The sequence below is a fragment of the Oratosquilla oratoria genome, chromosome 21 (assembly GCF_046742065.1).
Source record: "Oratosquilla oratoria isolate Oo_2021 chromosome 21, ASM4674206v1, whole genome shotgun sequence".
Lineage (NCBI taxonomy): Eukaryota > Metazoa > Arthropoda > Malacostraca > Stomatopoda > Squillidae > Oratosquilla > Oratosquilla oratoria.
Window position 1 is genome coordinate 51068650 of NC_134797.1, and position 23612 is coordinate 51092261.

Below are 23612 nucleotides of genomic sequence, written 5' to 3' on the forward strand. Positions count from 1 at the left end.
TAGCCTAGCCTAGTAAACAAACGAAAGACTCAGATAGATTTACCTTTACAGATATCTGTTGTTATTACCTAGGCTATTTTGTTTTACCTTACCATCATAACATGCAAACACTGTACAAGGGTGTACTGTACTTCTTTTCGAACCATCGATGCATTTCTCTATTGTATAAAGAAATTCGTCCTCACTTTTTCCTTTTCGTACTTTCTAATCTTCCTATATCAAATTTTCTTGTATAGGGGATTCCCTATAGTTCTCATTACAGTTAGGTTGACCTTATTGTAATGAGAACTGGTGACTTTTCCAACTTCCTCCCCATTTAGGGTGAGCAGAGTGGATCGTACTTTCGCTGTTCAGTCATGAACCATTATCTCAGTTCCAGTTAAAAAAAAAAGTCCCCCAGAAAAAAATAATTATGATAATAATGCCTTAATAAATAATAAAACAAAAATGTTATAACAAAACTTTATTAACAAATATTAAAACATACAATGCTGTACACCATTTTATACACTTTGTATAATGAAACTTAGTTCATCACGTATTCATACGAGACATTGTAGTAGGAATATAGATAGAAGGGAAAGTATATCAAAGTAACTCCAAAACCACCATCATCACCACCACCAACCTTCATGACCTGGTTATGGGCCTGGTGACCTCTGGGACTGCCCTGTTTGCCATGTAAATTTTGAATAACAGTAATAATAATAATAACAATAATAGTAAATGATAATAATAGTAGTAAATAATGAAAATAAATAATTACAAAAATGTTAATAACTATAACAACAATAACAATGATAAAAATAACAATAATAATGATTGCTACCTGAGGTTTCATCACATAGACAAAAGTGCAGCCCCAAAATGGCTGGCAGCAGCCCTTGGGCCCTCAACCCGCAGATCTCTCTAAGAAGAAACTTTGGACTATTGTTTGTGTTGTATTGATCTGATAGGGACTAATGACAGGTACCTGATGTAGTGGTTCTGTAAGACAGACAGAAAAGCTGCCCATTTTCAGATCCAGTCAACCCCTTCACCTCTATTGGGAGGCACAGCCCAGAGGGGCTGACACTCAATCCCCAGACTGTGCCTAAGATTTTTAAACATCAGCTTTAATTGTACTTCTTACACTTTTTCACACATAGAGAGCTGACCACTAGTGATTATTCCCTGCCCCCTTCCACTTTCAGCTGGCGACACAGAAACAGTCCCACTAATACAACACAGACAACAGTCCAAAGTTTCTTCCCAGAGAGATCTGTGGGTTGAAGGCTTGAGGACTGTTGCTAGCCTCTGTAGAACTCCAGGCTCCATCCAGTGAAACTTGAGGCAACAATTATCTAATTATTGGTGTGTGACTTTCTGTCATTGGCTGACAGTGGGAAGAGGAAAGGAGCAGTTGTCTATGTGTGAAAAGGTGTAAAAAAGGATAGTGAAGTTGATAAAGCTCTTGAGCCCTGATGGAGGTGAGGAAGTTGACATGTTTTAAAAATGGGCAGAGCCACTGTCCATCAAATAGGACCACCACTAGGAAGTGGTGATCCATGGTCCCCGTGACTCATGAAGGTTCTTAAGAACCTTTTCAGCTTCATTCTTGATGTTCTTACATATGAATTCAATATTCCTCCACGTAATCAGAGCTCAGTGAGTACAGACTGGCATCCTCTAAAATAGAATAGTTCAACAATATTTTTTTTCATTGGTCTTTAATAACAAATATTTCAGTGATCAAGTTTATTTTTCCCTCTCACTTTAAAGTACAATAAGTAATATCATGATGCCCAAATATTTGTAGCAGTTCTTATTCTAAGTAAATTACCTACTCTGCCTCATCTGTACAGTCCACCCACTTGTCACAAAGAAAATGAACCTCTGATGTGTGTACCATAGGATGGGGGTAATTGGGCCATCACTGGGGTAAATGGGCCATATAAAAGTTATTCATGTATCAAAAATTATGTTACAACTGGTAAATAAAATTCTGGTAAAATGGAGGTAGGTATTTATTCAGTGTATAAGTGAAATATTTTAAAACCAATTTCAATTAAAAAAAATAATAACTTCTATAAGGCCCATTTACCCCCCCAGTGATGGCCCAATTACCCCATCCTATGGTACTCAAAATCTATCTTACAAAAAGAGGTATGCACAAAACTTATCCTTATTCACACTTGAAAGTCACCATAACGTACTTCTGGTTTTGTATGCCACACTGAATTCGTACATCTTTCACGATCCACGAATATTTGTAAAGTAAATACCTTATCAAAATTTAATAAATTCTAATTCATTCAAATAACTGTCCCATTCATTCCAAGGAATACATGGGTAATACTGATTCATATATTGGATCTTATATTGGCAGTGTAATACTTAGGCAATACATGTTCTTGAAATATATTCAAGAAACATGGATAGCCAACAAGAAACTATAGAAAGATAAAAGACAGTGGGAAGAATTGGGTCTACATGGTCATAATAACAAGTCTTCTTCCTTGTCCTGAACTTTGCTGCTCGTAACAAAATGTCAGTCGAAAAAGTCATTCTAAGTCAGCCAGTCAAGTGATTGGAGACAGTTCAGTCCTGGTGTCCGTCAGAGGAGAAGAAATATCAGTTTGGGGATGGCTAGTGCAATTACTGGCACTGCTACTGCCATAGAGCTGAAATGATACAGACCAAGTTAGGGTATTCATACTATCAAGAGGTTCTTGTGAAAACCTATAAAAGGAATGTCTTGAGAAAAGAGTACACCAGTCTCTCATTATATGCATATCTCCTTTATATATATTCACCCATGTGCAATGAATGGTAAGAAGACAAGGGTAGTGGATGGGAGTGGAATGGGTGGGAGTGGGTGTATACCTTTGACTTGGCTACCTTCCTTATATGGGGGAGGAAGCCCTTGGTACATAGATAGCAATGAACTTATTTTATCATGTTGTATTATATGAAAATATGAATAAAATACAACACTCATTATATGCAAATTCACACTATGTGGAACAGTGATAATTGGAAATTAAGGACATAAACCAAGTTAGAACCATACATGAACTTGAAACTAGGTATACTACAGTTAGGTAAATACACTCCGTGCATAGATGGAGGGACTAGTGTACTGTATTCTAATAAACATTATGAAAACTTATGTTGTGCAATGATTACTTTCCTGTGTGTAACTGATAAATCTTCTGCATGTGCATATATTCTCTGTTTAACCTCATATTCCCATTTGAGAAAAAGAAAGTAACTTAAATTCTTTCAATACTCTACAGAAAGAAAATATCATCAAGGAGAGGAATACCATGTATCTGTCTTTCAGTTTTATTTGGTAAAAGTCTGTCTCTATACAATTTCCTATTAAAGTAAATAAAATGATTGTGTGTCTGGTATCATATACCAGTCCAGTCTCAATGTATCAAACTGTCTGAACATGTCAATGAATCACGAGTCTAAATATATGGACACTGGAAAAAATCCCTCCACATATCAGCATTAAAAACCCAGATTCAACATGATTTGTGTGATAATAATTTAAGTGCCAGGAAATTCTGTCAGGAAATCCTGAAATCACCTTATGAAGAAAATAATAAATGACTCATGAATACACTCATCCCCAAAACCACCAAGTTGCCAGCGACCTACAGGAAACAAATAAATAGATGTCAATGATAAAAATATGCAAAATAATATAAAATAATTTAAATCATACCAGCACTATTAGTTAATCTAGACTCCTCAAAAGCAATATATGTCTAACTGACGATGAATGATAAATTTTCAACTTGATATGAACAACAAAACTTTAAACTTAAGAGAATAAAAAGGAACTGTTTAGTAAATGATTTGTGCAATGAGAAAAAAAAAAAATAGCAACACCATAATCACATGCATTTAATCATAGTGTGAATTTATGTGCTCAAGGAAGGTAATACACAAGTCCAACTGCATCTATATAAAATTGACATACCCGAGATGCCTAGATGGTTGGATAAGTTTTTTATATAAAATATCATAAATGACAAATGACCCTTTCTCCTTTGTAAGGGTAGTGGCCAAGTCAAAGCACACACCTATATTATCCACCCTTCTCATCTCAGCATCTCAGGAATGAAAGGTTATCCTGTTTCCCAACACATTACCTAAGTCACAAGCAATGCAGTGAGGCACAGTTCTAGTGATACCCAACAGCCACAGCTAGTTTCCTCCCACCATTTCATTGTATGGCTACCCCACCTCTTCATCCATTTAAAAAGATTTATGGAGAAAAAGAGGATGATATCCCTTCAGGCTGGGGCATTCATTCATATATTAACAATCCCTTCATTCACTCCTATATTGCACTCTCTTCCCTGTTCAGACATTCTGCAGACATCTCAAGCCACTTTCACTCCTTCCATCTCATTCTTGGTCTTCCTCTTAAGTTCACCCCATCCACTTCTGCTTTCCATACTCTCTTTACTAGCCTTTACTCATCCATTCTTTCTTTATGCACAAGCCATCTCAGCACTCTTTGATTTACCCAATCAGACAGATATCCTGATTCAGTTTTCTGCCTCACCTCTACATATCTCACTAACCATTCTTGTAACACCTATTATATTTCTCAAACATTCCATCTCAACATTTGGTTTCCAGACTGGGTCCAAGATACCTATGAACTTCAACTGTATTTCTTACACTTTTTCACACATGGAGAGCTGACAACTAGCAACTACTCCCCCCCCTCCAACTACTTTCAGCTGGTGATGTAGAATCAATCTTACATTAATACAGCAGAGAAAACAGTCTAAAGTTTCTTCCCAAAGAGATCTATGGGAGGACCCAAAGAACTGTTGCCAGATGCTAGGGGCTGTGGATTTCCAGACAGTGAAACTTGAAATAATATTATCAGTATCATTATAACTATTATAATCATCATTATTATTACCCATCAAAAGGGTTAGTTATCTTATAATTTGTGAGTTTGCCACCCATGCCATATACAATACAAGGAGTTATGTGTGTAGTGACCTGTCTTTGTATCTCGCAACATCTAGTTTGTTCTTATTCTTGTATGGTGTTTGCACACATTATTGTTTCATGTGTATTTACCTAGTTGCATTTACCTAGTTATATTTTACGGGAAGGGGAGCTATGCCCGTGGTGTCCCGTCTTCATATCTTATTTTATCTAGACTGTTTTTTTAATTTCTGTATCGTTTTTGCACACACCACATTCTCATCTAACTTGTTCCAAACATCTATTACCCTGTGGGGAAAGCTGTTCTTTCTAAGGTCTCTTCTATAACTGTCTTTCTTGATTTTCTTTCCGTGTCCTCTTGTATCTCTACTACCCCCATTTTATCAGATTATCTCTATCAATAGTTTCTATGCCTTTCATGAGTCTATAAATAGTTATCAAGTCTCCTCTCTCTCTTCTTTGCTCTAATGTCTGTAGCTCAAGTTTTGTAAGTCTATCTTCATATGATAGTTCTGAGAGTGTTGGTGCCAATTTTGTAATTGTTCTTTGTATTCTTTCAAGTTTTGTTATACATTTTTTGGTACTTGGTGACCACGTCGTTGCTGCATACTCCAATCTTGGCCTTATCAAAGTCATCAGTATTTTCTTCACCATTTCTTCGTCCATGTATGTAAATGACACTTTGATTGTTCTTATTAAATTATAAGTTTCTCCAAAAATTTTGTTTATATGTTTCTCAGGGGACATATTATTCATAATAATGACTTCCAGGTCCTTCTAATTTTCTACTTTTTTAATTTCTTCCTCTCTCAATTTATATGATCCCACTATTCATTTTTGGCTTTTTATACTACACTTAATATTGAATTCCATCTCCCACTATCTACTCCATTCCCATACTTTATTGAGATCACTCCATAGCAACTCACTATCTTCTACAGTGTTCACTTTTTTCAACAATTATGCATCGTCCGCAAAGAAGCTCATATAACTTTCAATTCCTTTATCCATATCATTAATATATATAGCAAACATCATTGGAGCCATAACTTTTCCTTGTGGAACTCCACGAATCACTTCATCCCAATTAAAGTGTTTGTCTCTTATCACCACTCTCATTTTTCTTTCATGCAAGAAATCTTCCATCCTGCAATTTCTAATTTCTTTAGCAATTTCTTATGTGGCACCTTATCAAAAGCTTTTTTCAGGTCTAGAAATGCACAATTAGCCCATCCATCTCTTTCTTGTATTACATCTATCAGCCTTGAATAGAAACACATTAAGTTTCTGATGCATGATAGTCCTTGTTAAATCCAAATTGCCTTGGATTTAGTACGTTGTTTTTTTCCAAATGCCTTACCCATCTAATTTTGATAATTCTTTCACAAATTTTACCTATCGTACTTGTAAGAGAGACTGGTCTATAGTTTGTAGGGTCTTCCTTGTTTCCCCCTTATTGGTACTATATTTGCTCTTTTCCAATCTTCTGGAACTTTTCCTTCTTTCAATGAACTGCTTATTAGACTATGTATTTTGTCTGTTAGTTCATTCCTGCATTCTCTCAAAATCCAGTTTGCCATTTCGTCTGGTCCATGCGATTTTCTGACATCGAGATTACTCAAGTGATTCATTATTTCATTCCTTGTTACTTCTATCTCTTTCATAGGGGGGACTTTCTCGTCCCACTCAATATCTCTAGGTTGTATGTTCTCCCTCGTAAACAATGATTTAAAAGGCTTGTTCATAATTTCTGCCATTTCTATTTCCTCTGTGTATTCAACTCCTCCTTGTCATAGTTTCTCTAATTCTTGTTTGTTTTTCAGTTTGTTGTTTACAAATCCTTAAAATATTTTTGGTTATTCTTTACATTTTTCTATGACATCTTTTTCGTATTTTCTCTTTTCTGCTCTGCACACTTGTACATATTCATTTCTATAACTAGTATATATTTTCCATTTTTCAGGTCTATTGTCTCTTTTCCATTTTATCCAAGCTTTATCCCTTTTGTCTTTTAACTCCCTACATCTTTTGTTGTACCAACACTTTACATATCCTTTTTCTTGTTTTTGTCTTGGAACATAGTTTTCCACTCCTTTATAAATTTTTGCCAAAATATTCCATTTCTCCTCTACTGTTGTTTCCTCCTTGTGTATTCTTTCCCAGTCTGCTTTTTGAAAGAATTCTCTGATTTTATCAAAAAAAAATTCCATACATTAATCTTCCCTTTCTGTATTGTTCATTTTTTTCCATGTATTTTTCCTCATTTAGTTCCAGTTCAACCAATATATTCAATCTTGTCCAATATTTCGGGTTCTGATGTGATTATTAGGTCTAGTCTTGATGGTTCTTCCTCATTTCTATACCTAGTATTCTCTTGTATCCATTGCGTCATTTATGTTCTATAATCATATCAAGTAGTACATTTCCCCATAGGTTGTCTCCACCCTTCATTGTTATCTCTTCCCAGCAGATTTCTTTACAATTAAAGTGTGTGTATGTGTGTGATTCACCATGGTCTTGGATCACATGTTGGACTCATGATCAACAGCCGTTTCCCTACCAGAAGAGAGCTCAGAGCTCATATATGACCAATCTATGGGTAATGCTGTGATCTTACATGCACACACACCCCAAACTCCCTGCCCACAAGAGTTGGAGTTATGACTTGCAGCGCAGCAATACTGAAATTACTTCAGCCCTGGGCGGGATTCAAACCCGGACTACCGTGGTGGCGGGCAGGAACTCTACCAACCATGCCATCATGTCGTGTGTGTGCATGCATATTGCACACACACGGGTACATGAGACACCTGGTCTACTCCATAGCCCACTGCACCACGGACCTCAGTGTCTGAATCCTTACATTTTGTGACCTCAGCTGCTGTTAGATAGTGAGGATAGCCAGCAGAGGACCACTACTAATATATATGCACAAATATTTAAATCTATGCTTACCAGTGAGAAATTTCTACATTCATGCAAGGTGTTAACTGAAAAAAATATATATACAGTACTCATAAATCCTCAGTAAGTCCAAACCTACAAAGTTTTCAAAGCAATGTAGGATCTTGCCACAAACTGATTGCCTTTGTAATAGGGCTGGAGTGGTGAGGAAAGGCTACCTCCCTTGTATGGGGAAAAAAAGCCCTTGGTATATGTATGTATGCATAAATACACCAGGTAACACTTAAAGAAACGAGCATACCTCTACATTCAATTTCCACAATTAGCAATATTCTTAATCAAGGTTAAAATTGACTCCACCTGAAGAAAGCAATTTGACAGAAATGGGAGTTAAACTATTCTCCTCCTCCCCCCTAAAAAAAAATATAGATATATATATATATATATATTTGTACAGGAGAAACACAGATATCAGGTATGAAAGAAGTGCATTAGTTACAGTACCCTGCAGTTCTGAAAATCCCATAGGAAAGCACTGGTGTGTTGTTAATGCACCACAAGCTATTCTTCACCACCACCACCACCACCGCCACCACCAATCATGTCAGCAACAGAATTCAGCCACACATACGTTACTGTAATTCCTGAAAAGATCCAGTTTTTCCAATCTGTCCTTTCTTGGGCCTCCACACGCTCCTTAACTTTGGCACAGGTAACTTTGCGGTCATTAGACCGTCCTGATTTGAGATCACAAAGCAAGCGCTTTTTACACTCTTTATCACATTCTTCTTTTACTGGAGAGTTCTTCCAATAATATCTGTCAAGAAATAAATATAAATGTCAGTGCTTTATGATTTAAAAGAATGAAATATACATTTATGTAATTTCATGTATAGAAAGAATATGACGTAGGAAATTAAAACAAACAAGTTGGACTAACTATGTGCCACAACTTCAGCCACCACAAACATGTCACATGACTATCAGGTGGATGTGCTCAATGACTTCAAACCACTTCCACTCCCAAGAAGGAACACTAAGCTGTTCTGTCAGCATGGATACATATATTGTACAACCATTAAATCTGGGGAACTCCTATTTGTCATAACTTTGACAATTATTTACCTAATTGTTACATACAAAAAACAGAACTACATTTGTGAGGTCCTGTCTCCTGAACTTAATTCATCATACTTTGTCTTCTGTATGGAAAACTGTATTTCTTGATATCCTTGAGACATGTAGTGTTCCTCTGTTTATATTCTCTTGAAATTCTCCTGTCTCATACCAAAAGGTCATCTCTCTCTCTCTGACTTGTCCCTCCCTTCTAAGGGTCTAAAAACTGCAACCATTTGATGATGATGATATGGTTTAACGTCACAAACTCCTCCCTATCAGAGGGCTAGGATGGTTCCCCTCACAGAGGACTTTGTAGCATGGAATTTAATGAACCATTTCCCTTGGTTCAACTTCGCTAGTGGCAGGGTTCAAACTGCGATCCCCTCAACCTTCGCTGCAAGTAACGATACCCTAACCTGCTCAGCCAGCGAGCTTCCAGAACTCTCAGATAAATAAGATATATCCTGTACTTACCTGTAATACTGACGGAAGAGAGCATCATCCTGAGCCATCCTATGCACTAAGTAGTCCCATTCTACTGGAAGTAGACTATGCATGTTATAGGCCCGCTTGGCTGAATATAGCCGATACCATCGAGGAGTTCCATATCGGTTAGCTTCATCTAAATTCATTATCCATGTCTCATGGTCAACAACTAACTGAAAATAACAAGAATCTATAAAAATAGAATTCAAAGGAAGATCCTCAATATTTTTTCACCAGTTTATTTATATCATATGAATTGACTACAACCTGGGAAAAACATGAAAAAAATCAAGACAAAAGCCAAAGCAAACATGCAACACTAGCAAGAAAGCAAGACTGGGACTGATAGATAAGTTACTTTCCTGAGCACATGGCATACCGTTAGAATGAAGAATATTGCTAACAACAGCTATTTTCTTCAAGTGGTCTACTAAACACTAAAATCAAAACATGACAAGAAAGTTATCAAGGCAAGTATTATCAAATGACCAAAGATAGCACACAGATGTGTAATAATTTTCGCTACCTACTTTTTCTCTACCCAGAACATGAAGCCTTATGAAACTGGCACATTCAACACCAAAACAATACCAACACAAAACTGTTTCATTTCAAACACCACTCCCCCCCAGATACTTAAAGACATTGAAAACATGATAAATATCATCTCTCAGTGTCCAACATTCAAACACTACATATATACTCATGGAGATTTTTTTCTCACAGATATCTCAAAGAACCTAGCAACCACTGCCAGCTACCTTGAAGCCACAGGTTTCCAGAAGTAGAACTGCAAAGCAACGGGTATGGAAAGGAAGTCTTTAACAAAAGGCAAACAATTTCCTTTACCAGCATTCCTCCTACCCCACAAAATTGGTGCATCATGATTATGTAATACTGGTGTTGGCTAGAGGATTGTTAAACCATTTACTGGTGGAAAGGAAATTGAGAGAGGGGGACATCATAATTATGTAGTACTGGTGGAAGGGAAATTGAGAGTGGGGTTTAAGTTAAGAAGGAAGATGGGAAGCAGAGAGGTGCTAAAGGTGAGCAAACTGAATGAAGAGAAAAAGACTACCAGCTGAAGCTAATAGGTACAAGATGTAGTGAGGGATAGAGGAGAAACAGAGGGGGAAGAATAGATATGTTTTAAGGAAGATAAACTAAAGTGTGCAAAGACAGTATGTAAAGTAACGAGATGTACAAGGAGTGGATGAGGAGATGGATGGTTGTTATTGTTGTTGTTGTTGTTCCCTAGACTGTCTGTCCGAGCAGTCCCATCTCCCCAAGGAATGCTACTGCTGAAACTGGGTTTTCCCACAAATCCTTTATAGAGTGTATGTTGTGTTGTTTGCGTGCATGATTGTGTATAATGCAGTCTTCCATTATGTGTTGTATGGTATGGGGTGAAGTGTTACATCCTGGGCAGCCTTGGGAGTAAACCAGATCTGCTCAGTCTTAGTAGATTATTTTCTTTGTGGTTTTTCTGCATGTGTGTGTATGTATATATATATATATATATATATATTATATATATATATATATTATATATATATATATATATATATATGTATATATATAATATGTAGTAAAGAAAACAATGAGGACTTATAGATAAACTAATATGAGTAGCTACCGAAATAAATGCAGTTTGTCAACTGATCACTGGACCCTCCCTGATATAAACAAAGAGCCATAACATGTGGCTAACAAGAAATACATTACCGGTACTCTTGCACCTCCCCCATGGCAAAATAAATTAACAACCCTTTGTATATTCAAACTAAAGTAATTCTAATCTTTAGTTTGCCATGTTTAGCACAATAGGGGTAGGGGGATGGCAAAATAAGTGGCCAATATTCCCTTGCATATTCAAGATAATCCAAACTTTTATTTTGCTGGGTCTAGCATGGGAGGTGTGGGGAAGTACACTGTATTTGCCAAAGAATATGGTTTTATATCTACATTGGAAAACCAATCCTATGTTACAGGGGTGGTTACTGTACTGACAAAATCATGAATCAACAATATCTAAAATTCTAAATTATGAGACGTCAATAAAACCACACACTGACATGCATGAATTCTTGGTTAAAGAATATACAAGTTTAGTTTCTAGCCATAAACATGCACTTACACAAAAATCTCACACATTAGAGCAAAGAAGTGAGAGAGGAGACTTGATAACTATTTATAGAATCATGAAAGGCATAGAAACTATTGATAGAGAAGATCTAATAAAATGGGATAGCAGAAATACAAGAGGACACGGAAAGAGAATCAAGAAAGAGTTATAGAAGAGATCTGAAAAAGAACAGCTTTCCCCACAGAGTAATAGACATTTGGAACAAGTTAGATGAGAAAGTGGTGTGTGCAAAAACAACACATGAATTTAAAAACAGTGTAGATAAAATGAGACATGAAGACGGGACACCACGAGCATAGCTCCCCTTCCCGTAAAATACAACTAGGTAAATACATAAGAATACTGCATTGTAAAGTGTTTAGTTAAATGTAAACTATTTTCAGCTTTGCATCAGATCCCTTACAAAACAGCTCTCAACACATAAGCACCCACACTATACTCTATTTTTCCCTGACAGGAATAACAATGATACAACTTCAAATATTTTTTGTACCCTGTCAGACCCTTCGAATTCTCCCTGTATGGTATAGATTCTATACGCTGGATTGCCTCCTGCATAAGACGTGACAGCTGGACCCAAATATGCAACACCGATGGCTTCACTGGTGTTTATTTTAAAGAACAATTCAAACTCATCCATATGAGTGTGTCCAAAGAACTGCCCTGTGATTGTTTCATGAAACCTGGAGAAGAGTTCAGCATTTAATTTCATACATTTTTGGCCTTATGCCTCTTGATGAAATATGTTCATTATATATATAATATCTGTTGCTTTAAATTTCACACACACACACTAAAGGGCCTTTTCCTCCCTGTAAAGGGCATGACTGCATTAAACCACACATCCACCCACACCCATCAAATCCATTCACTGTCTCTCTCATCTTGGTACCTCATGAAGGTCCTCCCCATCTCCTCACCAAACTACTTGGGTCAAAAGCAAATCTGTTTCCCCAGTTAGGGCCTGACAGTCAGAGCTGGTTTACCCCTGCTCCCTCATCATTTTGATGAGAGAGTAGCCTCCCTCATCGTCCACCCAAAATATTCACTGAGCAAATGTGAACATCCCTTTGAGAGACATAGTTTCCCCATCCATTCCCTTTTCCCTTTTGTATTCTCTTCTTAACTCAACTGACATTACTAATGTATCCTATGTCCCCTTCATCCTGTCCATTCCACCTCATTCTTGGTCTTCCTTTTGTACTCCATCCACTTTTGCAAACCATACTCTTTTTGACGGTCCTTCCTCAGTCATTCCTTCTCTATGTCCAAATCTTATCAGCATTTTCTGAACTACCCAATCCATATGTCCACTGGATATACATACAACACATTACATACACATTTACATCCACTGTGGATGGATGTTGTTTGCATAGTCCTCCTGAATATAAACATACAAAATTATTTTCAATATTATGTTCTTCAACACTGTTTGCATAGTCCTCCTGAATATAAACATACAAAATTATTTTCTATATTATGTTCTTCATCAGTGAAATAAAATATCCAGGCACAGAATATAAAAATATTCTGAAAATTTTGAATATAATAAAAAAAAGTAAAATAGTCATATTTAGGAAACCATGGTTAGGGAGAGTTGACTTTCCTACAATGATAGTTTACTTGATATATTTTATTTTGGATTAGGGGATGCATTTTCTCTCACACACACATACATATGCCAACTTTGAAAGATTGAAAATTAAAGGGGGTAGATGACAAAGACAGAGGAGATATCTTGATTAAGGACAAGAGGGCTTTAAGAGGTCACGAGAACAGATTAAAAAAAAGACTACATAACTAAAAGATGTGAAGAAATACATTTTTCCATATAGATGCATAAATACTTAGAATAGTTTAGAAGGTGATACATCCCAAGATGGAACAATACACGAATTTAAATCTAAATATCACCATTGGAAATTAAGGATATAGAGCAAGTTGGAAACACATGACTTTGAAGCAAGGTATGGTAAATTGGAGAGTAGAAGACAGGATCCCATTAGCATTGTTCCTTTCCTGTATACTACAATTAGGTAAATACACACACACAGATACAGCCTATGTTGGAACCATACATGAACATGTAGCCAGATATGATAATAATTGGGGAGTAAGAGAAAGGACCCCATGACTATTGCTCCTTTCCTGTATACAGGATACAGGGATGACCCATCATCCATGAGGAGCTAAGGTGAGAGGAGGGAAGGGCCAGTAGATGGAAGTGGAACAGGTGGAAGTAGGTATGTGCCTTTCACTTGGCTACCTTCCTTATATGGGGGAGAAAGCTCTTGGTATATACATAGATAGGAGAGGTCAAATGGGGTCAGCATTGAACCTTGAAGAGATTATGGAGCAGCAGAGAAGAGAACATGTTAGGTTGAAAGTAGTGACAGTTAAGAAAGAAGAAAAAAAAAAGGCAAATCTGTCAGATATGTAGTTGAGAAGACTAAATATGTCATGAATTGTTGGCTGGAGGTACACCACATTACTTCATGGAAGGTATGCCAGAAACATGTATCTTACCTAGTTGTATTTTACGGGACTAGAGCTATAGTTCTGGCATTAACTGTTCCACTGTTCAATTTGTTCCAGACGTCAATCACAGAGTGATTGACGTCTGGAATAAATGTGATGCAAAACGTGAGGGAAATTACTTCCATGCTTATGGGAAACAATTCAAATGCAATTTATCAGACTGATATGTTTAGTTTAAGTCAATGAAAGAGGAGTGGCCTATGAGATATTAAAAATAAAGTTTAAATTACAAGTCACAGCAAATGAAATAATGAACAAGTCTTGGAATTTAGCAAGAAAGGGAAAGTTTAAAATATTTGTCACAGGAAAGACGTAACTAAAAATGAGCATGCAAAGACATTTGAATGTACAACAGTAACCACTGGAGTCCCTCAAGGTTCAGTGCTAGCACCTATAAAGTAACAGAATAAAATATTCCAGTAACAGCAACACCAAGCTGTAAGTATACTACTGTGTTAGAAAGGTTAACATAGAAGTGAATGCAATGCATTATGTGATAGAGCTATTAGAAGATAGTCACTTTCAAAATAGTTTACAAGTGAATACAGGTTCTGCATCCTTTAAGGCTGAATAAATATTCGAGAGTGTTAGCAATCTGATGCATGTGACTTAGCAAAATTTTCAGTAACACGTACCATCATACACAAGAAACAAAAGAAACGATTGTTAGTGGTCATTCACTAGGAATTAAGAAGGCTAACCAGCTCCAGAGAAACATTCCAACTTGTATCTAAACAAATACTGATACCTTTTGCGAGCCTTCGTATTCTCCTTCTATGGTATATATTCTATAGCCTGGATTAAGACCATAGTATGACGTGACTGATGGACCAATGTATGCAATATTTGTCACCCGTTGCCTCTGGTACTCATCATAAAATATTTCATACTCGTCAAAGTGAGTATGACCAAAGAACTGAGCAGTGATGGTATTTTCAAACCTGTACAAGGTCACCAGTGAAAGGATAAATTAAATCCAGAATTAGATTACTATAAAACCAATTCACACAAAAATACATAAAAACCTAAAAAATAAATTTTAAGTAAAAATAAATTCATCATACATGAATACACATATACATCCATACATGTATAAATTCAATAAACCAATCCACTGCCCCAGGTCTCTAATGTATATATACATATACTACATACACATACACACACATAGACAAATCTAGTCAAGATACAAATTATGGAAATCAAATCAAGAATGATGGAAAAAAGACAAAAATTACAGTTCAGAAATCAGTACCATGGATGACTTGAGTAAAATTTCTATGAATACAATAAACCAGAAGGAAGATAGACAGCTAGGAACATTAGGTACGAGTATTGCTGATGCATAATAATCATAGAGAAGGGGAGCAATATCTAGAGAAACTGAATGTTGAGAAGAAGCAAAATGACCCAATGGAGATATGGGAGAGGGAGCCCAATAACTATCTCCTGAAGTTTCCCTAAATTGAAACCTACATGCCTACAATGGTTAGCAATGCTCTATGGGTTGTTCCATAGACCTCTCTCTGAGAAAAGTTTGGACTATTGTCTGTATGTATTACTGAATTGACTAATTATTGTACACATACATACATATACCTTACAAGAGAGGTAGCCAAAGTCAAAGGTAGAAATCCACTTCTACCCATTTTCTCCCACTCCCTCCCTCTTGTCTTGGCTCCTCCTGGATGATAGGTCATCCCTGCATCTTGCCCACTGTCCTGGGTCAGAAGTAATGAATTAAGACACAGCACTTCCCCTGCAAGTCCACTTCAAACTTATAATATACAGGAGAAAAAGCTATGCTCATGAGGTAGTCACTGTCTCTACTGATCAAAATTAGCCTTAAATTTTGTCATGATATAATTTCTGACTGGAATATCTTTTCTTATACCCTTTTCTACAAGTTGGCTTATCTGTAAAAACAATTGTGTTTACTTGTGTTTAAGGTAACTTTATCATGATGTAAAGAAGCTACACCTGTAGTGTCCTGTATCTTGTTTTCCAATTATCACATCTGGTTTAACATTCATGTCTAGTTTCAGCTTGGGTAACATCATCTAGGTTATTTCAGTTTCATCTGCACGAAAATCTGTTTTTCACATCCTTCAAATGTGTATTTACCTAACTGTAGTATACAGAAAAGGAGCAATGCTCACTGGGTCCTATACTCTATTCTCTAATTCTTTATCACACCTAGCCTCAAATTAATGTACAGTTAAAACTTACTCTATATCCTTGATCTCCAAATATCATATTTAGATTTGAACTCGTGTATTATTTGAGCTTGAACTATATCACTTCCTAAGCTATTCCAAATATTTATAGATCTATATGGAAAACTGTATTTCTTCATATCCTTTAGACATGTGAGTGGTCTTTCTTAATTTGCTCCCATGACCTCTTAAAGACCTCACATCTTCATTCAAGAGACCTTTTCTGTCAATGCAATGTGTCTCCTTTGGTGACCTAAGTACTATAATCATATCACCTCTTTCTCTTTGATCTTTCAAAGTTGGCAGACTCTGTGCTATTAGCCTTTCCTCATATGGTTTATCTGCCAGGCTGGAGATCAGTTTTGTTGCTGTCTTTTGTATTCTCTCAATCTTCACTCTGTGTGGGGACCATACTACTGACATATTAACTGGACGGATTAGTGTTTTGACGAGTTTTTTCATTATTTCTTCATCCATATAGTGAATCACCACTATACCTATATGATCTCATGATATCCTCTTATGCCAAATCAAGATATTTTTTCCTGTCAATTTTGTCTACACCCTTCAGTGAACTGAGCACTGCAATAAAGTTGCTCTTTCTTTCTGGTCCTTCAACACTGGCAAGCCTATTGTTTCTTGTCTCTCCTTGTATGACTTATCTGTATTACTGGGAATTTTTCTGATTTTGCTGCTCTTTGTATTCTCTCATTCACTTGTAGGTATCCATCATCAGTCCCAGGGAGTCCAGTAAAATCAGTAATATGAGCAGACAAAGGGAAGTAGGTTTTCTCAAGAAATGAGTAAACCAGGATGGGGAAGGAAGGGAAGAGGGAAATGAAAATGAAGACTGATAAGGATAATTTTGTTTGTCTGTGCTTAAAATCTATAAATAAAGTGTTCAGAAATATGAGGACAGAAAAAAAATGGGAGGCATTATGGATATAACATGGGGGCATACCACAATATATACCACACCACATACCAATATACCACAATCCAGGAGAAGGAAAGCTAATTGGAAAGGTTTGGTGCTATACACACATCTGATAGGACAAGTCAGGAGAATTCAAGTTTTGTCTCATTTGATGTACTTAAAAGGAAATTATCCAAACTGGGCCAAAAGAATATGGTCATGGAGGAGAATCCACAGATAATCAATTTAATGGAACCTAATCAAGACTGAAAGTTTTTACAATGTATATGAAGATGAAGATCTAGGTAAACTTGGTTCTCAGGGTTTGACAAGAAGAGGAGCTACAATGATCTATTACTTTATGATATCTACAGAGTAGAGAGAGTATTAATGATAATGCAATAACAAAAGGTTCACAGTTTTAAAAGACACCTGTTGTTTTAAGGTAGAACTTTCTTGAGGGTCAAAAATAAGAGATTTTTGGATGTTAGGAAGCAGATAAAACTAAAAACAGTTCAAACAGAAAAGCCTGTATATGAAATAAAATGTTAAAGGTAATATAAAACCATAAAAGATAAGTTGCTATATTCATTTACAAAGAAATTAAAGAAGGAACTAGATATTGTATATCTATACAGCAATAAATCTGCATAAAAAAATCAGAAATAAAACACTATATAAAAATGAAAAACATAAACCACTGGAACACTTCCTACTTAAAAAAACCGAGGTGGAGAGGATCCATTGAACTATATACAGTACTTAAGTTCCTCACAAGCATAGCAGAAAAAAATACCAAAGATAATGATAGACTGACAATTAATGAGAGGGAAACAAGGGTGGTGGATGGGAGAAGAATGGGTGGGAATGGATGTATGCCTTTTGACTTGGCTATCTCTCCTATAGAGGGGAAAAAACCTTGGTATATAGATACCACTCCATCACCATATTATTGCTCACATTTATTTTCAATTTGCTTCTCTTACATATCCCCCAAACTCTGCCATTAATTGCTTCAGTCTCTTTCAGAAAGTCCATCATGCATCTCAATAAGTGTCTTTGATACTTCCTCTGGTTTCAGTTTTCAAAGTTGTCCTTTAAGAGGCATTTTATCAAAAACTTCACTGAAGTCTACGTAAACAGAATCAACCCACCAATCTAAGTATTTTATATAGTACTCTGTCAAAAGCTTGTCTTAAGTCTATGTAGTCCTCCCATCCACTTTTCTTCAGTATTATGTCTACAACTAAAGAATAAAAGCTTACTATCTTGGAAAGACAACCCCTAAGATTAAAAACTAAATCACTTATCCAATAACAGCAGATTTTTACCAGGTAGGCTATCTATCTCTCTCTCTTGGACAATATTTTATGAACATCATTTCTATGCTTGCGAGTGATATCTTTTATTTTGAAAACATGAACTACCTGCCGGTCTCCACTTCAATGGAGTTACTTTTCTCCAGTGTATGTGTATGTATATAACATGCATAAATATAAAGTGCTGGCATACTACTATAAATATATGAAATACTCTAAGAAATTAAAAGTTACCTGTCCATCACAAGTAATGGAAAATATTACCTATTTATGATGGTGTAATAGTTATGACTCCACACTTTAAGACAATCATGATGTCCTGGTGGTATGTGGCCAAGGACGTGCACCTTCTCTCCTCGCAGTTCAGCTCCTTGCAACTCATAGATGAACCACTGTAATTCTTGAGCTGGATCTGTTGAATTCAGCAGCAGCCACCTAAATAATGTGTAATCAACTGTTACTTTTACTGAAATTTTGAACTTGTTCAACCTAATATAACATTCATTATTCCCAAACCTTAACATTCCTTAAGATTCGATAACAAAATATCCTAACAACAATAAATAGGTTAAAGTTCTGAATTTGTAGTGAAAATGGACTTGAAAGAGAGCAAGAAAGAAAAAAGTGCAAAATAAAGACCATGGTACCACAAACAGAGTAACAAACAAGACACTGAAAATATCTTTACACTGTGAAAAAAAAAACCAAATAAATAAATAAATAAAATAAATCTATTACTAACCAGTTCTTATTGTTGCAGTAGTTCATGTTGAGAGAGATTATCCTGAACCCTGGGGAAACTAGGACAGAATAGAATCCACCTTTCAGAACGGTGGGAGAAGTATCTGCAGGCAACCACCGTAGCCAGTGGCGATTGAGTTCCTCATAAAGCCAGCCCACTCCATAGTCGCCACCAACAAATGGAGGAGGAAAACTGAAAAAATTCATTTAACATCTATCATATGTATCCACCTATTCAAGAAAGGGCACTTTGACAGAGCTGGGTGGTAGGTTTGAGTATCATAATGACAACAACAACTATGTCAAAAGATGAAAATCTTTCCAGAGTTACTCATATCAAACAGGTCTTGTACAAAATATAAGATAAAGAATAAAAAAACATGTAATACTCAAACATGTAAACATGTAAAAAACATGTAATAATCAAGTTTGAACTTCAGAAAGTAGCAAGTCTTCTCCTAACCCCAACACCATATCTTTACAAAAGCAACTCATACAAACCTATTTACAGGAGCGCTCTCATGATTTCCAAGTGCAGGGAAGATAGGTGTGTACGGGAAATGGTTAACCAACTGTTGTACTGTTTCTTCCAGAATATGCAAATTGCTTTCTCTTGTTTGATTCCAGACATCATGAGGAGGGAGATCACCCGTCCAAATGATGTAATCAATGTCCTACCAAATACGAACCATTATCACATCCGGGTGAGGAAATATAATTTTGCTGGTAATTTCCCCACTTTATAATGAGAATATATTTCAAGACACATAAGGAGAAACAACATACAGGATGTAAGTAAGCAATGTTTTCAAGCATGCTATTTATGGTGCGAAGTGGTGTATCACATTTTCGGTAATCTCCCCAGAGCCCAGCAGCTTTGTCGAGACTTGGAGCATGGCCTGATGTACGGCGACAACAGAGTGGTTCCCCACAGTCTGCATTACTGCCTTCAGCATAGTCGGGGTCAAAATGAGTATCTGATAAATGGAGGACTTTGATGGTGGGCTGACCTTCCTGGGAGGAAAACATCAGCTTTACTTTTGCTCCTCATACTGCCCAATTGACAAAATATATCTAAAAACATAATACAGTAAGTCCTCGTTATACGGTACATATGCGTTCTTGAAAACCTTACCGCAAATTGAAATTACCGTATACCGAACAAATTATAACATGTAATAATAGGATATGGCAGATGTACCTTCTCCCATCTCTTTCCTAAAATATCTAGCGGATACTGTATCTGTGAATTTTTCTTACCGTAAATAGAATCGAGGGTAGTAATTACCAAATACCGTAACTGTGAATTTACTGGATAAAGAATTACTGTATAAGGAGGACTCAGTGTACTGTACTTCAAATACTGTTTACAATTTCATCACTTGTTTTACCACATAGAGGTAATTTCTTCTAAAGCCGGCAAAGTTAAGGAAAAATAATAGAGACCAACAAAGACATAAAATGAAAATATTATTACCTGAGGGGGTTTGGGAGGCCTGACAGGAGGTTTGGCCACAGGCGGGAAAGCAACACGCCACTCATGATACGGGTTGTATGGAATACCACAAACGTCTCCAATTACAAAACCACAAATTTCATCAGGTGTCAATATCAGCTTCTGGACAACATACACAACTTCATCCTGAAAATCGAACTCATAAATGAGCAGCTCACAAGAAATGGGGAAACAAAATAAAAGACATCAATGATATACAAAATAGGGAGTGGAACTGGGGTAAACAACTGGTACGTGTTAGTGGTGATCCTTGGATGAAAAAATTCCACTGAACCTAATCCATTCTAGACTGAAATATGCGCTAATGTTGTGTCTTCACACAAAAAAAGATTTAAGGCAGGGTTGAGGCAATACATCTGAAAATCAGAACCTGAGGGAAAGACAGAAGAGATTTCATTGTAGCATACATATCCTCCAAGACGAGAGTTTAGAATGAGGCTCAATACCATTAAATATTGTCAGTCTTGCCATTCCTCCTAATGAAAAAATATGGGCTACTGTGAGAAACTGCAGATTAATTCCTTACTGCCATGAGATGGATAATGCCAAAGCACACACGAGGGGTCTCAATCTTTAGTGATGTGCAGAGCTTAGATGCTGCCCGGATGATATCATCTCTTGTTTTGCCAGTCTCCACATAGTGCTGCAGTAAACCCACACCTGTAGATTACAAGAGTACCATTAAGCATTAAGTTAATCTACTTCCTCTGAGCCACTTGCAATCATGCAACCTTGAACTGTCCCTGTGTAAGGAGGAAAAAACCTTTGGTATATGTATGTATATTGAACTGTCCCCATTCCTGACTTGTTACCCAAGTAGTGATGCTTTAAGCATTTTGACCATAATTCTATCTAATGTAATTATTCATTAATAAATATTCTATGTACTTTTTCAGCCTCTTTTATATTCAATGATATACTCTGCATTTTACAATATCTTACCTAGATATAATGTCCATATATCACAATTATATAAATACCATTAAGTACAATTCCTTATTGAATCAAATTATAATGCAACAAATACAAATAAAAAAACCACATAGCACACAATGTAAGGAAATAACTGAAACATTTACAGGATATAAGGTATATAAAAAGGAGGAAACTTTTATATAAAATAAAATTACAAAACAAAACTAGGAAAGATAGAAAAGATATAGAATATACTAAAATTTGGTTCACAAAACATATGATGGCTGATAAAAGATAAATGTATTTAGGAAAGGAGAGGACCAAAAGCAAAAAATTGAAGTGAACAAGAGAGTAAACAATGAGACAGATCAAAGAAAAATAAATCATTCAATTGAGCATTTTGTTTACAAACTGCAAGTATTTGGAACATTACTTGCCAGCTTTACAGGCGTTGCATGACACAGATGACATGATGGAAGTTTCAATCTCCTTAACGAGAAGATCGAAGTCAAACATGCTCTCGACACTGGAGAGGAACTTTGGAAGTCTGTAATTCCCCAGCAGTTTGGCTGTTCTCTTGTTCACCTCTTGGAGCTGTGTGTCAATTTCTATCCGAAGGGCTGTATAGTTGAGTCTGTACATTAAAACAAACCATAAATCAAATGACAATAGAGTATAACTGATGGTTTACAATAGAATGAACACAGAAGAGTGCAAAAGACAGGAATGAATGGAAAATTACTGTAAATGGATGTAGGAATGATGTGCCCCAAAGGTATATCCTTGTCTGCTCTGTAAAATTGTTTTAAATGGATAAGGAGAGGGATTGCTATACCGTGAAATGGTCAGAATAAACCAGATTCAGCTGTTAAGCACTGCTGCGGAGCTGTGTCTCACTACATTGTCTTTCACCTGAGCAGTGTGGTGGAGGGCAGGGATTACCTTTCATCCACATCCACAAGGTGCTAAGATGATATGGGCAATGTACGGGTTTTGAATGAGCATGGGATGGGTGTGGAATGGGTGTGGGATGGATGTGGGATGGGTGTGGAATGGGTGTGGGATGGATGTGGAATGGGTGTGGGATGGATGTGGAATGGGTGTGGGATGGATGTGGAATGGGTGTGGGATGGATGTGGAATGGGTGTGGGATGGATGTGGAATGGGTGTGGGATGGATGTGGAATAGGTGTGGAATGGGTGTGGGATGGATGTGGAATGGGTGTGGGATGGATGTGGAATGGGTGTGGGATGGATGTGGAATGGGTGTGGGACAGATGTGGAATGGGTGTGGGACAGATGTGGAATGGGTGTGGGACAGATGTGGAATGGGTGTGGGACAGATGTGGAATGGGTGTGGGACAGATGTGGAATGGGTGTGGGACAGATGTGGAATGGGTGTGGGACAGATGTGGAATGGGTGTGGGACAGATGTGGAATGGGTGTGGGACAGATGTGGAATGGGTGTGGGACAGGTGTGGAATGGGTGTGGGATGGATGTGGGATGGGTGTGGGACAGATGTGGGATGGATGTGGGACGGATGTGGGACGGATGTAGCACAGATGTGGAATGAAGGTATGCTTTGACTTGGCCATCCTCCTTAGAAGGGGCAAGATGCCTTCTGAGATATATGTATGAAATAAGATTATAATAATATTTTTTATGCATTCTCTTACAACAACTTGTTGATATAAACATAATACTGATAAAAAAGATTTGAATAACTTATTGACAATAGATATAAGGATATTTTTTTTTATAAAAAGATTATATAAGTAAATGAATGAATAAGCAAATAAATAAGAATAGAACATCTATACCTGTACAA

The 23612-nt window shown here is 36.7% G+C and overlaps 1 protein-coding gene across 8 annotated transcripts in view; it reads right to left on the reverse strand.

Moving 5' to 3' along the window:
* The window catches only part of LOC143036920 (sphingomyelin phosphodiesterase-like), a 158812-nt gene that overhangs the window by 40009 nt on the left and 95191 nt on the right, over positions 1–23612 (reverse strand). For 5 of the 8 annotated variants that reach the window (XM_076204918.1, XM_076204910.1, XM_076204912.1 and 2 more), the window contains 10 exons: positions 22222–22418; positions 21396–21529; positions 20831–20995; positions 20140–20367; positions 19855–20027; positions 19355–19546; positions 18877–19047; positions 14910–15102; positions 9463–9647; positions 8501–8686 (listed from right to left, as the gene is read on the reverse strand). In XM_076204918.1, coding sequence (XP_076061033.1) covers positions 8501–8686; positions 9463–9647; positions 14910–15102; positions 18877–19047; positions 19355–19546; positions 19855–20027; positions 20140–20367; positions 20831–20995; positions 21396–21529; positions 22222–22418 — 1824 coding nt within the window. Of the gene's footprint in view, positions 1–450; positions 3645–8500; positions 8687–9462; positions 9648–12113; positions 12304–14909; positions 15103–18876; positions 19048–19354; positions 19547–19854; positions 20028–20139; positions 20368–20830; positions 20996–21395; positions 21530–22221; positions 22419–23612 lie in introns of those variants that run through there. The other 3 variants (XM_076204916.1, XM_076204911.1, XM_076204919.1) reach the window with 3 other exon arrangements.